This window comes from Desmodus rotundus, chromosome 10 (assembly GCF_022682495.2).
Source record: "Desmodus rotundus isolate HL8 chromosome 10, HLdesRot8A.1, whole genome shotgun sequence".
Lineage (NCBI taxonomy): Eukaryota > Metazoa > Chordata > Mammalia > Chiroptera > Phyllostomidae > Desmodus > Desmodus rotundus.
This window is the reverse complement of record NC_071396.1, coordinates 71,903,724-71,922,172: the sequence shown is the minus strand read 5'-3', so window position 1 is coordinate 71,922,172 and position 18,449 is coordinate 71,903,724. Positions and strand designations below refer to the sequence as shown.

The 18,449-nt window shown below is 33.3% G+C and overlaps 1 protein-coding gene across 1 annotated transcript in view; it reads left to right on the top strand.

Moving 5' to 3' along the window:
- SMCHD1 (structural maintenance of chromosomes flexible hinge domain containing 1) overlaps positions 1-18,449 on the top strand; it is a 139,777-nt gene that overhangs the window by 107,295 nt on the left and 14,033 nt on the right. The window contains exons 38-45 of the mRNA XM_024580150.3: positions 2,023-2,149; positions 2,320-2,439; positions 3,616-3,701; positions 4,380-4,502; positions 8,716-8,906; positions 10,654-10,763; positions 11,038-11,108; positions 15,100-15,271. Coding sequence (XP_024435918.2) covers positions 2,023-2,149; positions 2,320-2,439; positions 3,616-3,701; positions 4,380-4,502; positions 8,716-8,906; positions 10,654-10,763; positions 11,038-11,108; positions 15,100-15,271 — 1,000 coding nt within the window. The remainder of the gene's footprint in view (positions 1-2,022; positions 2,150-2,319; positions 2,440-3,615; positions 3,702-4,379; positions 4,503-8,715; positions 8,907-10,653; positions 10,764-11,037; positions 11,109-15,099; positions 15,272-18,449) is intronic.

The window sequence follows — 18,449 nt, the reverse complement described above, 5'->3', positions numbered from 1 at the left end:
TATGACTAGGTACACTTAGGAAACACTGGCCCAGAACACAACCAGTATTTGTAAATGTTCACATTTGCATGAAAAGAACTTGTATTGCGTTTTAAGTTATAACCTGAATACATAATTTTTGTTTGTTAATTGTGTTATTCAAATTCTTTATATTATTTGCATACTTTATCTGGAAATTTCTGAAAGAGGTATCTAAGTTTCATTTTGTTATGCATTTGTCTGTTTATTGTATTCCAAATTCCCATTTGTACATGGATCAGCTTGGGACTCTTCAGTTCTCTTCATTTCTGTTATCCTGTGTTTGCTTTTTTCTTGATAAGCAGTATATCAGAGATTACAAACTATAAAACTATGAAATAGGAAAGGTCTCCATGAACAAGACATAAAGGAAGAGATATTTTTAACTATATCAAAAGTTCAAACTATATACCATAAACATATCTTCAACAGAATTAAAAAGAACAGTGGTGATGTATTGATAATTGTTGACACTGAATGATGTTATATCGAGATTTATTATATGATTGTATAATAAAATTTTAGAGATGATAAATTGGGTAGAAATATTGCTGTGTATATATTGCTATGTATATGTATAGCAATATTTCTATATATAATACAGGATTATATATTAAGCATGTTTTTTTTAAACTCCTAAAAAAAACTTCCTGCAAATCAAAGAAAAAATGCAATCTAGTGGACAAGTAAGTGACCGACAATATTAGCAGCCAAAAAGTGGAAGAGAAAGTATAAATGACCAATAAACAATAAGCATGACCTCAATGCCAGTCATGGAAATATGCTAGCTAAAGCAATAACAACTAGTTGTTTTTAATCCATCTTTTTAGAAAAAAATACTTGATTGATATTAAGTGTTGGCCAGCATCAGAGGAACTAAATATTTTTATACACTAATGGTAAGAGGGTAAATTGATACAGCCCTTTTGAAAGGAAATTTGATAACTACCTATTAAACTGTTTTAATGATTAATATTTCTTGTTACCTATTCTAGAGAACACATAAGTATTAAAAGATATTTTCTTTGCTATGTTATAAATAATACCTAAAATTTTTTAAACAAACTAAATGTTCATCATCCAGTGAAAGATCATCATAGTGTAGTATATCTGTCTATACTATCCATAAATTATAAAAATTGTTATCTAGGCATTCACTGGAATTGATCAACCAAATCAAGTGCTTGAAAGCAAATTACTAAAGTATAAAATGTGTGCTATTTTCTAAATGCAAGCACTATTTTATTTTTATATGTGTTTATATTCATGTAAATACACTGAAAATATCTTTCAAACGCTAAGTGGGATTAGAGATCAGTTTAATGGTGGGCTTCTAATCTATATTTGTAAAAAAGAATTGTTAGCTATAATTTGTAATTTTATTATTTTATAGAATAGTGAGTTCTATTGATTAATATTTTTTAAAGTTTTATTTCTCTGAATTATATTGTAGTCTGAAAAAACAGCTAGCATCTGTTTACTATAAGACTGGAAAATCATTTAGGATATAAATATTTATATTTGCATTATTTACTAGTTGTATGCTATGGTCTTAAACTAAAGTATATCAAAAGTGTTCTTGTGCGTGTGCATTAATGAAGAAAATAGTTTTTTAAAAAACAAATCTTTAGAGCTTTTCAGGACCTCTTATTTGGTCACCTGGGACTGGTGGGTCTACTTCCCTGGTAACAAGTGTAACTTAAACTCAGCATTGGGCTTTGGGCATTTCTTTGTGGTTGTTTTTATAATTTTCACGCCATCAACTGCTTCACACTGCTTCAACTTAAAGGTTGGAATCAAGAAGATTTTGCAGGTCAAGATGCAAGTGGCCATTGATATTTCTAGTCTGAAATAAAGGTAAAACCTTTAATGAATCTTAAGGGTCATCAGTGTTAAAATTTACTATTTACTTGGAACACACAATGAAAGATACAACATTTTTACATTGACAAATACCTTTTTAACTTTTTGTTGTTGTTGTTACTGTTCTTTTTCTTTATTCAGAGTCTAGTGCTGGCAGAAAATAGTCCTGGAAAGGATAGTACTGAATATTTTATTATATTTGAGCCTCAGCTACCAGCTTTATCAAGAACATTAGAATCATATATTCTACCATTTATGTTTTCTGATGGTAAGTTTCTAGGAAAATTAGAGGATTACAACACACTCATATGTTTGTGGTACTTTAGGTAACCTTGATTTGCTTTCCATTAATATTGTATTTATTAGTTACTTAGAGATGACATATTGGAAAAAATCACAATTTTTAATTTGAAGTAAATTATCTGAATTCTTTTTTAGATGTTAAGAAGCAGCAACAACTGCTAGCGTTTGCAAAACAGAAGGATAAATTATCTCGATCTATTGAAATTTATAGAGGTGTATTTGAAACCAGCAGACAGCTTATTGATGAAATGAAGTGTAAGTCATTTTGTATTCAAAGGTAATAAAAATTATGCTTTGGGGAATGATGAGGCAGAAGGTTGAGACCAACCTTCTCTTCAGAAGAAAGACAAACACTGTCTCTTTTCCTAGACAAGTAAACTGCAGAACACGACAAAGGTAGTAATTATGGTTTACAGTATTCTTCATTTGATTTACTTAAGATGAAGTATTATGATAAGAATTTATGAATTTACTATAATACTTTAGGTATTATGGTAACGGTATAAATGAATTTATACCCTGTTTACCTAAAAAATGTGAGATTTTTTTTTAAAGTTAGAAATCTGTGAAATTTTTAGGCTTTGACATAATGTTTATATCTAGCTCCAGCTTCTGGCAAAGATATTAGATGACATTATCACTGAAGGTTGTGTAATGTGATTCTTACTTTGAGTAATAGAACTGTGTGTTTTATTTAAAATATCTTTTTTTTTTAAATTTTTACTGTTATTCAATTACAGCTGTATTTAAAATATCTTAAGTATATCACACTATGGAGGTGTACAGGACAGCACATTACTAATGTAGAAATTTACAACTCACTTTTTATCAATACATGGAATGTTTGCTGCAGTTTTTAATGTTTGTATACTATTAAGGCAAGGCATTTGCTGAGTTGTGCTCTGTCATCTCTTTCCATTTGTCAGATTTTTTTGGCTATGGTTTTTGGCTTTATGTTAATTTCATAGTTAAAATTTTGACCCATAACCAACAAATATGTACTACACACATCAAAGTATACTCACTTTTGGATTATCTATCCAATGTCAAGCTTATTTAGAAGATTATAGGAACTATGTAGAGCAGTGAGATAATACATCATTCATAGCACTAAAAATTATTTTTATAAAGTGTTACTTGTTTCTCAGATTAACCTTATGCAGTTATGTATGGTCATGTGGATTAGGATTAAATAATTTAGCCAAGAGTACTTGAAGTTTTTAGTATAATGTCATAATATCTCTTAACCACATTAATTTTGATTCTTAAATTTTTAGTTTTTATTTTGAATTTCTAAAAGAATCACTTATTTTTCATTTTAGGTCCATCATAAAAAGGAAAACAATAAAGTAATACTGAAAATATTTTTAAAAGCTATATTTTGGGGGTTATTACTCATTGATACAGGGGGTTTTTTGTTTTTAATTTTAGGCCAAGTTGAAGGAGCAAAATTAAAAGAAGCCCAGTTGCGAAATGAACTAAAAACACATAATATTGACATTTCTATAACACAGCAGGTACAGTTTCCAAGTGTATGTGAATGATTTTTTTTAAATTAATTCTAGTCTATAATTTTTTTTACCGTTATATTTTATTAGGATTGTCATAGGCACTATTGTTTTTACGTACAAAGACATATGTAGATTGTAGTCTGGTCACTAACTAGATGTTAAAAGGAACTAACAAAAGATAGAGTGCTTTTTTTAAAGAAATTGTAATTTGTATTTGTAATATAATGACACCAATAAGTGAGATTAATAACACACCAATTTGTGAACTGCATTGAAAAGACTGTAGGTTATAATATAAATGGTGGCAAAAAAAATGAGATAAAGTAAGAAAAGACAATAGAATATTTTAAACTTACATTCTTTCATGTATAGGGTGGGCCAAAAGTAGGTATACAGTTAATATAGAAAACAAAACAATAATTAATAAATAATAATATAAGAAAAAACTTTTGCATACTCTTAACTGTAAACCTACTTGAGTCCCACTCTGTATATAACCCAGTTTCAAAGAGAAGTTGTGTTATATGTTGTGTATTTCTTAACAAGATACAAAAGTAACACCTCTTTAGTAACTTTATTATTGAGTTGTCCAAATTGTTAATTTTTCTTTGCTCTCATTATGGACTGCCTGGTACAAGATTAATTAGTCTGGTCTTGTAGTTAATTTTCCTTTATGAATTACAGGTACCACACATTGAAGCACTTTTGAAAAAAAAGATATCAGACCAGGAAGAACTAAAGAAAAAACCTAGAAGATCATGTACTCTTCCAAACTATACTAAAAGCAGTGGAAATGTTTTGGGAAAGGTTTGTATTTAAGCCTTTAAAGAGGCAGTACATTTTGTTGTCTTGTTTTGTCAAAATGTGTTTTAAAATGACATTATAATAGGAGTGTTAATTTGTACGGTTTAATTTTTATGGTTAATTCTTTATATGGTTTAATTTTTTCCAACAACTTACTTGCTCTTATTACCATAGTAGGGATTTGGCAGAATTTAAAACTGAAATGCATACTTAATCCCATAATTCCTATCACTATTGAAGGCTGTAGCAGAATTTGTTAACATGTCTTAATTCAAGGCTTATTGTCTACTTAGAGATGTTTTCATGTCATATGGCTTAATAGCTAGCCAAGAACTTTCTCTCTGACTCAAGACTTCAGTGACATAACAGAAGAAAGAAAAATCAGGATTTGTCTCAGTCTAATATTGTTAGAGAGTGAATTCTTGGATGCTCCTAGAATTTAAGAAAAAAATAACAACAAAAACTTTATACATGTTTGCTGCCAAAAGAGCATCATTCTCTCTTTTTTTCTATTCCTTTTTTGGTTCTACCTTATTCAATTTTGAACATTCTATTTTATAGAAAGCGTTTCTTGTAGAAGGTGTCCCTAACATCTTCCGTTTTTAATGGTGTTGAGGTTTATGGTACATACATAGGTGTGTTTTACTTGTTAAACTTTTCCATTTAACATGCATCTTAGCTTTCTGCTTTTATCTCTCTTTAAAATTGAGGAAACTGAAACTGAGGTACAGACAGATTTGAAACTTGCTCGAGGTTACATAAGAAGCAAGTGGCAGAGCCTAGACTCAGCCTCAGCCAGTCTGACTCCGAAGTCTGTGCTGTTTAGTACCATCCTTTACTGCCTTTGAACATCATTCTTTTACAACTACTCTGAACTTTTTATAGTATTTCTATTTTTACATGAGGAAATTAAAGTTCAGAGAACTTAAATAACTTGTCAACGTGTATTTAGTAAGAAGCAGAACTTAGACATAAACAAGTCTTTCTGACTCCAAATCCATGGTAGGGTTTTTAAAGATTTTATTTATTTATTTTTAGAGAGGACAAGGGAGGGAGAAAGAAAGGGAGAGAAATATCAACGCGTGGTTTCCTCTCAAGCACCCCCACACTGGGGACCTGGCCCACAATCCAGGAATGTGCCCTGACTGGGATTTGAGCTGGCTACCCTTTGGTTCTCAATCTGGCACTCAATCCACTAAGCCACACCAGCCAGGGCCATGGTAGTTTTTTTATGAATGGTTCTGTACATCACAAGCAAATTACACACTGAAAATAGGGAATAATGGTTACTCTAAAAGTGTGTAGCAGTGTTTATTACCAAAACTGTGTTACATTATTATCCAAACTCTAATTATAATTGGAAAATTAAGAATATAAATTTATAAACTGGGAAACAGTTTATAGTTTACAATGTTTTAAATTGTTATTCCTCAGAATCAATTTATAGAATTCTTTTTAAAGATTTTATTTATTTATTTTTAGAGAGAGGGGAAGGGAAGAAGAAAGAGAGGGAGAGAAACATCAGTGTGTGGTTGCCTCTCACACGCCCCTTACTGGAGACCTGGCCTACAACCTAGACATGTGCCCTGGACTGGGAATTAAACCGGTGACCCTTTGGTTCACAGGCCTGCACTCAATCCACTGAGCTACACCAGCCAAGGCTCAATTTAGAGAATTTCTAGAAAGAAGTAGTCTTTATAGAAAGAAGTAATCCTATGATTCTAAGCATATTGATATCTATAATAGCCTGGTTTTAGGTACTAACATTCCACTTGGTAATTGTGTAAGATTTTTACCAAAATACAAAATAATTTTTTTTAAGTCTTCTATTCAGATGTTTCTCATCACGTCTTGAAAATCAGGGGGAAATTTTTTTAATGTCTAAGTATATTTTATTGATTATTCTATTATAGTTGTCTCAATTGTTTTCCACTTCGCCCTTCTCCACCTGATAACTCCTTTCCCTCCAGAACCCCCCTGGTTAGTTCATGTCTATGGGTCATGCATATAAGTTCTTTGGCTTCTCTATTTCCTATGCTATTCTTAATCTCCCCATCCATTTTGTACCTACCAATTACGCTTCTTAATCCCTCTACCCATTCCCCCATTCTCCTCTTTCTCCTTCCCCACTGATAACCCTCCATATGATCTCCATATCTATGATTTTGTTCCTCTTCTGGTTGTTTGCTTAGTTTGTTTCTGGTTTTGTTTTTTAGATTGGTTGATAGTGGTGAGTTTGTTGTCATTTTACTGTTCATAGTTTTGACCTTTTTCTTGATTAAGTCCCTTTAACATTTTATATAATAAGGGCTTGGTGATGATGAACCCTTTAGCTTTTACCTTGTCTGGGAGATTTACAGTGTATTTATTTTTAACCTGGTGACTACCTCCATTAACTTGGATTTTTTAGTGTTGCTTTCTTATTTACAAATATCCTGAAATCCCATCTATATTCCGTTCATCTCCCATCCCTGAGGAAGAATTACTAGCATCCATGAAAATAGCTAGGGTAGCCCTGGCCAGTGTGGCCTCGTTGGAGCATTGTCAAAACCAAAAGGTTGTGGCCTCACTTCCTGGTCTGGGCATGTACCTAGGTTATCCCTCCCTAGGTTATCCATCCCTAGTAAGGGTGCATACAACTCCTAGTCTAGGTGTGTATGGGAGACAACCAATCAATGCTGCTCTCTCACATCGACATGTCTCTCCCTTCCTCTCTCATTTCCTTCATCTCTGAAAGTAATAAAAAATGTCCCTGGGTGGGGAGAGAGAGAGAGGGAGAGAGGGAGAGAGAGGAGGAAGAGGAGGGAGGGGGAGGAAGGAAATAGCTAGGGTAGACTGAAACTGAAAAAGTAGTTAAAGCTTAAATGAACAGAACACTGTATGTGTTACACAGCTTTAAAAAAGTGAGTGCATGTCTTAGAAAGGATTAGTTTTTTGAAAAAATTTAAAAAATAATACTTTGTATTGCCTGAAAGCTTAAGGAGAAAGTATAGTGTTAAGGGGTCTGCTGAGAGATTCCAGTCATATCTTCACTTAGAATTAATTACCACAGTTAGAAGGTTAGGGTGATTGTGAACAGTCACAAAATGGATACCTGTCTGACCTAGCACTTGCAGTCAAAAATAGAATGAGGTCACCGAGTTTGATTTGCCACTACTAATCCTTCTTTTGCCTGCTAGAACATTTTTATTTACATGTGCCAGTTCCTTTGCATGTATGTTTCCTTACCTTTTTCCAGTAACTTCAAGAGAATTAGAGTACAGGGGTAGACATGATGTTTCTAAGACTGACAGACAACCTTCTCATTGCTAGGGCAGGTTTTTGCCACCAGGTCAGGTAAGAAGAAAGGGTAGATGACCAGCAGTGAATAAGGTTTTTAAATTGGCCACAAAATTTCAACCCCGTTGGACTTTGGTCAAGAATGTTTATGACTAAAGTGTTTGTAAGTAGGAAGGTAGCTATTCAGCCTAAGCTCCAAAGTGTTTGTATAAGCAGAGGAAATGATTCTTATTTGTGACATTTAGATTTGTATTCTGAAATACTATGGCATTGGAGTAAAATACCTACTTAGGACGGTCTGATATAGAACTATATTTGTGTTTAATTGAATCTTAAAACTCCATTTATTGTATGTGTATATTATTTACCATATTTTTCAGGTTATAAGATGTGCACCCCCCGCCCCCCCCCCCCCTACAATTTGGGAGGAAAATGGGTGTGTGCCTTACAGTCCTAACGTAGAGTACCTGGTGGGGTTGGGGGGTGGCGGTGGAGCAGGGGTGTTTTTTTTTTCCTATTTTCCTACTCTAAAACCCAGGTATGTCTTATGGCCCAGTGCGTCTTATAGTCTGAAAATGCGGTAAGTGTATTTTATGGGAACTTATTTAAAATACATTCCCAATAGTAGAGATACTAAATGTGAAAAAAAAAACCACATCATTAATTAGCTGATAATATTCCAAACACTTTTATTTGCTCATTTGCAATATTTATTGGAGTTTAATCTGTGGAACAGTTTTTCCAAAATGTAACAGCATAATAGACAGTTTACTACTCAACCAGTAAGTTTTTACAGTTTGATCATTTTTTATTAGTTCATATGAGTATTTCAGAGAAGTGTTTTTTTGCTCCTGAGACTTAGACTTTTAAAATACTTAATATCAAATCTTTTTGCATTTAGAGTTTTATACTTGATTTTTTAAAAAATGTGTTGTAGATTGCACACCTGGCACAAATTGAAGATGATAGAGCTGCAATGGTTATTTCTTGGCATCTGGCAAGTGATATGGATTGTGTTGTCACCCTGACTACTGATGCTGCACGTCGTATCTACGATGAAACCCAAGGCCGTCAGCAGGTGTTGCCCCTTGATTCTATTTATAGGAAGACTCTTCCAGATTGGAAAAGGTTAGAAAAAAATGGAAGTAATGATTTTTTTCTGAAATATCTTTTTTTAAGTCAAAGCACAGAATTTAAAAATGATTTCTGTAAAAGATGCCTAAAATTGAGAAGTGACTCAAATCAATGACATTATTTTATCTTCATCTCCATCACAAATGTATATACTTATTAAGATCAGTATTGCAGTGTATTCAATTATATATGCTGACCGTGTTTCAGTTGCTAATTAAATGTTATTTGCATATATGAAACACACAAGTACATGCATGTTACAAACCCAAAGTCAATTTTTGGTTTTGGCAACAGCAAGGAAGGAAAGATTTCATTATGATGAACAGAATATGATATTACTTTATTTGGAGTAGGGGTATAGATGCATGTCTTTTGTTCTGTTTTGTTCTATTTATATGTGAAAATAAACAGACATCATTTAGGTAGAGAGGGTCTCTATTGGAAATGCCAGTAACAAAGGCGAAGTACAGTACTTGGCAGTTAGGATGTTTCATTCTAATTTCTATATAAATCTGGTTCCTTTAAGTAATTATTTAGTTGCTTTTCAAAGTATGTTTTTAGATAGTAACCATGCAAATCAATTAGGTATTATTAATCTAAATTTTAAAATATAGTATGTGTACTTTGATTTTTGACTATTATTTATAATCTACCTTAAAAGACTGGAAGAAAATGGTAACAAAACAAAAAATTAAAATGTATAACAGTATTGAGCAAAAATTTTCTCAGATTTGTAAACAAAGCTTTGCAAGGCCTACGGTTCTACAGCAATAGGGACTTTAAGGAGAATGGGAACTCATTAAGAGCCTACTATGTTATTAAACTAACATTTCATTTTCTAATCTAAAAATAGATTAAAGAAGCAACTGGAATTTGAACTCAAATCTTTCTAGTTCTAAAATTTCTCACTGTGCTACTGGTCAGTACCCATTTTAAACAACATAGGAAATCCCATCATATCATAATTACTGTGTTTGTGAGAATGATTTTCCCCCTAGGAGGGCTTACTTTATGTCTATAATCCCTAAAGACCAAATTAAGAATTAATGATTTAAAATAAGTATGAATTTGGTACTCGGGGCTAATGTTTGACCTAGCAACTGCTTATCTTCTCTTTTCCTGGTATTGTACCTCTAATTGGGATTGAGTTAACTAGTTTCTAGAGTCACCCTACCCTCCAGCACTTCTGCCTTCAAGATGTGGAAAAAACTACATTATTTGGAAAGGAAAGGCCCAGCACCCCAGCCAGCCTCTATCTCTTGAATCCCATTGTTACCTCTGTCCTGCAATTGCTCCTTCTGTGTGCTGCTGAGTGGGAAGAACAGAGAGCCAGACCTCTGAGCTACCTCCCTCACAAGTATCTCAGTCTGCCCCTTCCCTCCATCCTATGGCCCCTCTCCCCATGACACAGTTATATCATTGACATTCCTATTTAGGAATTCCAGCTTTAGAGGCTGCTTTTCTTCTTTTGTTGTCAAACTAAACAACAGTTTATACTGATTTTTAAACTAATTGAGAATAGTACCACAGATAAAACTATAAGTAGATATTTTAATATGGTAAATACTGTTTTCATTTCTAAGGGCATAATAATCATTTAGTAGTTTTACTTGTGGATTGGGAGTTGATTAAATGATCAGAATAATATGGAATGTATTAATGTTTTCCATATTTTATATATTTTTAATCAAAAAGTTTTCTAAGTTTTGTTTAATACTTTTAAAATTTTCTTTTCATTCAGACCTCTGCCTCATTACCGAAATGGAAAATTATATTTTAAACCCATTGGAGATCCAGTCTTTGCCCGAGATTTGTTAACATTTCCAGATAATGTAGAACATTGTGAAACAGGTAAAGGAAATTATGGTGATTTTATTTTAAATAGATGTTACATTTGTGAACCAGAGTTATAAGTTACTGATTATGGAATTTATGTTTTTATTTAGTTTATAAGTAATAGTTTTATTAATATTTAATTCTCTCAGTTTTTCCAATTATAGGTAAGTGTTGAATAAAATTCTATTGTTAGCATTCTTTGTAAGAAAAATGTTCAGTTTGTGTTAATACTTTAATATGACCAAAGAAGATGTCATAATTTTAAAATTTTACTTATTGAATTTTTTAGTATTTGGTATGCTATTAGGAGACACCATTATTTTGGATAATTTGGATGCTGCCAATCATTATAGAAAAGAGGTATGTATTTGAATCTTTTTTAATTTGTAGCTCTAATTCTATTGTGTATTTTTAAATTTTAATATATCATAGACCCATATGGAAATAATTTTATGACACATATGCAAATGACTAATCTTGTCAAAACCAATTTAAACCCTACATATTGATAAGCAACATAAAATTGGGCACAATGTGAATGGACCATCATGCAAGTTAAAATGAGACATTTTTGGGCTATGAAATGGTCTAAGACTGAAAACATATCTATTATTCATGATAGTATTGGAAAAAGAATACTCTCAGGTAATGTTGGTGGAAATGTGATTTTATATAGCCCTTATTTATTCATTGTTAGGGCTGCTGTAACAAAGTACCACAGACTGGGTAGCTTAAACAATAGAAATGTATTGTCTCTCAGTTCTGGAGGCTTGAAATCCGAATTCAAGGTATGAGCAGGGTTGATTTCTTTCTGAGGGCTATGAGGGAAGAATGTCTTCCAGGCCTCTGTCCTTGGTTGGTAGATGGTCACCTTCTTCTCTTCACATCTGCGCATAACTATCTCTTCTTATAAGGACACTACTCACTGGATTAGGTCCTGACCTAATTACCTCCTTTCAAGTTGATTACTTCTGTAAAGATTATTTTCAAATAAGATCACATCCTGAGAAACTTGGAGGTTAGGACTTCAACATACAAATTTTGAGGTACACCATTCAAACCCTAATACCTTTGAAGGCACAGTTTGGCAATGTAAATGTTTCAGTCATCAGCTGCTACATAACAAACACTGAAAAAGTTGCTTTAAACAGTAACAACATATTAATTCCCGTATCTCTGTGCGTTTCTCCAAGTAGTGATGACCCTTTCCCAATAAACTGGAACCCCAAAGGGCTAACCCTGAGTGTAAGGGTAAACAAAGAAATATACCTGCCCATCTCAACTCCAAGTGCGTCTAGAGACTGGCTGTAAGAAAATTGCCTCTCTGGCCCTAGCTGATGTGGCTCAGTGGACTGAGTGCTGCTGGCTTGGGAACCAGAGGATCGCCAGTTGGATTCCTATTCAGGGCACAGGCCTGGGTTGCCAGCCAAAGTCCCCAGTAGGGGGCGCATGTGAGGCAACCACACCTTGGTGTTTCTCTCCCTTTCTTTCTCCCTCCCTTTCCCTTTCTCTAAAAATAAATAAAATCTTTAGGAAAAAAAAAAAAAAGATAATTGTCTCTCTTGAACCTTCGGCACTAAGTAAAAGAAAAGAAAAAAAAATACTAAGTTGTTTTCCTGGAGAATTCAGTATAAACAAATCCACCCTTGTGTCTGCAATCTGCATTCCTTATACTTGCATGGTCTGAAAGCCTGAAGGCAAACATTTGGTTTCATATAATGCTGAACTGGTAGTGTCCTTAGATATCTAACCAGAGGAAACAGAGTCCTTCTGGAGGAATTCACCTTTATCGTAGAACTGTAACAATTTTTATATTGAGTATAAGAGCAAATTTTTAAAAATATATTTAATATAGTTCAAGAAATGAAAGTGTTGAAAACTAGGAAAGAACAAGTCCACTGAAAAATTGGGACAACTATAATTGAATAACAAAAAAAATCAAATAAAGCTTCTAAAAATAAAAAATATAATAAATACTCACTGGATAGGTTTAACAGCTTAAGAGAGAATAGTGCATTGGAAAATAGGTAAGAAAAATTAACCAGTCTGCAGCTCAGAGAGAAGGAATATAAGAAAAAGAGGTTGAGAGTCATGGAGGATAGAATGAAAAAAATCTCAAAAAAGGTCTAATTGGGGTGGGGTGCAGGGATGGGGAGAAAAGGCATACAACTGTAATTGAATAACAATAAAAATTAAAAAAAAAAGTCTAATTATACTTCCAAGAAGAGGATCATGACAATACTTGAAGAACTAATGGATAAAAACTTTTTAGAACTGAAAGACACCAATTCATAGCTTCAAAAAAAACCCATGAAAACAACCCATAGAACATATGTGACAAAAGCAGGTACAGTATATGTTCCTCATAATTGGTATATAGTATGTATTGATTTCTTTGCTTCCAAAGTTTTGAATGAAGCTATATGTAATTCTAGTGGTTAAACATTATTGCAAAGCTCTTCTGAGAAAAGGCTTTTTTGGCATCCCTTAGTAACATTGTTAGATTTCAGTAGTCTTTGTTACTCTTTTCTCTTCCTAAATTTTTCATGCCATTTATGCTACTTCAACCCCTTATGTATTCTACCCTTTGCTAGTCCCTGCAACAGTTGTGAATAAGGTATTTCCCAGAACAGTAGGGCTCACTGAATTTGTAAACACCGTCATTACATTTTTTGTCTTGATAGAGAATTACACAATTGAAGGATACTTTGAGCATTGAAAAATTGTCCGTGAAAGTAATATTAACAGATGCTGTAAAAAGAGAACCAATTATAATTTATATTGTCAGTCTGTTAAGAAAATAGACAAGTTTGTAAATTTGAGTGTGTTTGTTACTACTTAAATGGTGTCATATCCTTAAAAACATTGCCTGACTCCTCATGAATAGAAAGTACATGAATCCAGTTTATATTTTTAATGTTCACTTTTAGAAAACATATAAATACAAACCCAAACTAAGAAAGTAAGATGTTATTGTTTATTTTAATAAAAGATTCATTTTACCAAATAATTCACCACACGCTTTCTTTAAGTATGCATCTTACTGCATTTAAATTTGTTTTTTTCTTAAATATCCAATTTGGCATCTTACTACATTTAAATTTGGTTTTTTTAAATATCCAGTTTTGGGGTGGGAAACATGTAAAGTACCCTTGGAATTACATTAAAGCAGTAAATACTGGTCATGATTTTCTATTACATGACCTACTACTTTTTAATTGTTAAAATATCAAGTTTTATATAATCTTTTATTTTTATAATTCAGAGACTACCCTCAAAATTAGATTGTAGTAGGTATTTTTTATATGTTAAGTTATGAAGTTCTTCAGTAATTTTTTAATGTATGCATTTTATTTTACTGTGTGGATGCACTGTTGCTTATGTAACTTACTGAAACATGCAAGTTTTGTATTTTTCATTCAGGGCACATTGTTCACATCTGTGATTATTTTTTCAGAGTAAATTTTTAGAAGTGGAATTGCTGGGTCATGCAAAATATAAAGCTGCTTAATACTTGTCACATTTCCTTTTAGAAGGGCTGTCCTAGAGCAGATTAGTTAAAAAGACCCTTTCTCCATAGCTCTCACAGCATGCAGTGTGGTGTGTGATGTGTGATGTTTTAACATTTTGAGTAGTGAAAATACCTCATCTGAATTCTGCTTCTCTGGTTACCAATGAAGTTGATCATTTTATTTTTTTATTTCCTAGACCTTTTTTGAAAGGACATTCTTAAAGATCACAAAATACTAAATCTAGTGTCCCTCTTTTATTTTCTCACTTCCCTGAAGAATTTAATTTTTGACTAACTTTTTTTTTCATGACTTAGTTTTACTACACAGTTCTAGTTTCCCCAGCTCTCACATTTCTAGCTCTTTTACTTCCCACAATTGAAATTGTGGTATTGTCCTCTGAAGATTGAGCCCTGTGCTTTTCAGTCTAATATTCTCTCTCTTTGCTCTTTTTGGTCATCTGAAAAATACGTATTTAACAGAAGGAATTTGAGCTAGTGATGCTGCCTTGATAGTGGCATGGCTTTCAGAAGCACAAACTACTCTGACTAGTCCCTCTCTCTTCCTCTTATCAATAAGGCTGTCATTTTGACTTTTTCCATTTGTGTTGTCATTATTCTAACTTTAGCTAACACTTGAGAATTATTCATCCTCATTCATTGCCCTGCCTCTGTTTTTTCCCAGTTTATCTTACATATCCCTAGCCTATTAAAATAGTTATAAAAATACTAGAATGAGCATGTCATTTCTAATCTCAGAACCCTTAAATCATTTCCCTTTTCTTAGAACAATTGAAATAAGTTTTATAGACTCCATAATTATTGTATGTTTACTTAAAATAGGTTGTTAAAATTACACACTGTCCTACACTGCTCACCAGAGATGGAGATCGCATTCGAAGTAATGGGAAGTTTGGGGGCCTTCAGAATAAAGCTCCTCCAATGGACAAACTTCGGGGAATGGTATTTGGAGCTCCAGTACCAAAACAATGCCTGGTTTTAGGGGAACAAATAGGTAGGTTGAGTAAGTACTTCGACAACAGTTTCTCATTTGATTTTAATCCTTTATTTGGGGCTTGCGTATTGATATCCTAACATGAAAAATTATCCAGTAACAAATATGAGTATGATGTTTTGTTCAGGACATGTGACTCCCCTCCACCATTTTCCTTCTATAGTCTATGTCACCTTGTTTTTAGTCAGCTAAAATAATTGTTTTTACATCTGTGCTCTGAACTGTACACACAGGTGGTCAGCATCCCTAACCCTAGGCTGTTCAAGGATCACCTGTATTTTTACAAGAGGTCCCATACAGACCATTACCTTAGAGCCTATTTATATAGTTCTAATGGGCTTGGATACATACTTTTTCAACAAAAAGTAGTTTGTTGTTATTGTTAACTATTTTACAAAAAATGGTAAATATACATAATATCAAATTTATCATCTTAACTGTTTTTAAATGTTCAGTAGTGTTAAGTACATTCACGTTGTTGTGCAACCAATCTCCAAAACTATTGTCATTTTTGCAAAACTGAAGCTTTGTACCCATTAAATAGCAACTTCCCATTCTTCCTTTCCCTTCTTTCCCCAAGCCCCTGGCAAATAGTAGGGTTTCTCCCTGTGAATTTGAGTATTTCAGGTACATTATATAAGTGGAATCATACAGTATTTGTCCTTTTGTGGCTGGCTTATTTCACTTAGCATAATGTTTTCCAGATGTATCTATGTTACAGCCTATGTCAGAATACCCTTTCTTTTTAAGGCTGAATAATACTCTATCGTGTGTATATACCACATATTTTTGTTAACTTTTATTGAAGTGTAATAAACATATAGGAATATGTACATTTCATAACATAACCAATTTATAAATTTTCAGAAAATGAACACTGCCCCCGTGTTAAGAAATAGAACATTGTCGGCACCACGGAAGGTCTCTCAGGCCCTTTTCCAGTCACTGTCCAACCCCCTCTCCAAAGGAGAACAACTTTCCTAATTTAAAACAGCATAGACTTGCTTTGTCCATCTTTGTACCTTATGTGGATGGAAGTGTGCAGTTCATACTCTTGTGTGTCTGGCTTTGTTCATTCAATACTGTATGTATATTTGTAGTTCATTTACATTGCAGGATTTTATTCCATTGTGTGAATATACCATAGTTTATTTCTATATTCCACTGTTGAGGAATTTGGATAGTATGTAGTTTTCTGTTATTACTTCAGCCCTCAGCAATGTTCAAAGTAGTAGTTGGGAAACATAGTGGAAAGAGAGTTGTTTGTATTCCTTCATGAGATGGTCAGTCAGGTGCAGCTCTAAGAGGAGACGAGAAAGGCTCAGTAAAACAGTTTATTACCCTCACAGGTCCTGGAGACAGGAGGCCCCACACACCATGCAGGGCCACATGGGAAAACACCAGCATGGTCAGGAGGCAGAAGACAGGAAGGAGAGTGCTGGAGCCACAGCCTTTTTGGGGTTTCTGCAGGAAAGACAAGGCTTGACAGCATAAACAGTTTAGGATTGACTAGTTTGAGTAATTCCAGTGGGCTTTTGGTTATAGGCGTGGTCTCTAGCTAGTTGCCTTGTACCTGGTCCTGAGATGATAAGGCAGAGGAATATTGCTTCTTGATGTGCAGGGGCCAGATAGAGGAGGTTTGGCTCTGGATTGGTTAAATTGCACATATCAAAGGCGTTCTTGGGCCTTTGCTATCCTCAAGAATTAGCTAACTCTGGGAGGGACAGTCTCTTTCCCAGCCAGAAAGGTTTTTTTAGGATATCAAAACATCATAATCTATAGAAAATTAAAATTATGTACAATACAAAGGTTGACACTTCAGTTTATGATGGCATTGAAAGCTTGTAAAAATCTCTGTAGACAATAACATAAACTGATAACTCAGAAGAAAACAGTTCAGTCGCAGTGAATCAACATAAAAAAGCCTCAGTCCTTATCACTCTAGCAGTACAGTTTATGGCAGTGCTCCCAAACAAAAAGAATTACCTGCAGAACTTTTAAAATACACAGGTGCTGTAGTGACAGCATTTCCAGTTTCCCTGGGCATCTGAATGTCAATATAACAGTAAGGCATTATCTAGATCTTAGGGAAGAAAAGATTGTAAGTAAAGACTTCTGTGCCATATTGGATTGTTTATATATGTAAGGTTGACAAATAATACAAGGATTTCAAAAATACAACAGTTACTTATCCTTCTTGTTAAATATCTTTAAAGATACTTTCTATGTACAGACTAATGACTCAACAATAAGAACTCAAATACTAGTTTTTAAAAAATCAAATGAGACACTTTAAGATTACTGATAGGTATAAAATACTTTTGGTTGTAAACAATAGCAGCCAGCCCTGACCATTTGAAGCAAAACAGAATTGTTTTGGAAGGGAACTGGAAGAAATCACAGATTCAAAAGAAATTGGAAACAGCCAAGACAAAACCAAGAATGGCTTCTGGGACATTCAGCAGCCTTCCGTTTCTTGCACCATCACCATGGAGTACACTTTCTAACAACTCAGATTCTGCAACTACTAGGAGAGAGATTTTTCCCTCCTGAAGCACAGCCATAGTAGTAAAGATCAGATAGAACAGAGCTTTGAGGGACCTCTTTCTAGAATATCATGGGATGTTTGCAAAGAAAAAGCAATTTTCAACTAGATAACCACCACAAAAATTGTAATAACAAAATTAAAAGCAGAGTCATTTGCCTTCTAAATAATTTTACTGCACAGTGTTTTGCATTGTAGTATTTAATGAGAGATAATGGGAAATTAGAGCAAAAAAAGGAAAAATGAATATTTACATGTTATAAAATAAGACCTTGAGTAACATATAAATACATTAGGTTCTTTGATTATAAAGCAAAGACACTTAGATTTTAAGATACCCTTTTCCATGTATTTTCTACTTCTACCCCAGTGAACAGTATATCACTTCTATAATCAGAAAAATTTACTAATTATTTTTAAATACTCATATTCTTTGAACCAGTAATTGATCTAAACAGACAAGACTTTCTTTTATTCAGATGACTTTTGCAGCTTTGTTTTTTAAGCAAAACATTCGAAGTGTTAAATGCTTTAATTGAATTTATAATCTGGGAAATGTCTATTATAATGTTAAATGGAAAGTGGTTAGAAAGTATAAATACAGATATCACACATGTGAAAAATTAAACCTGC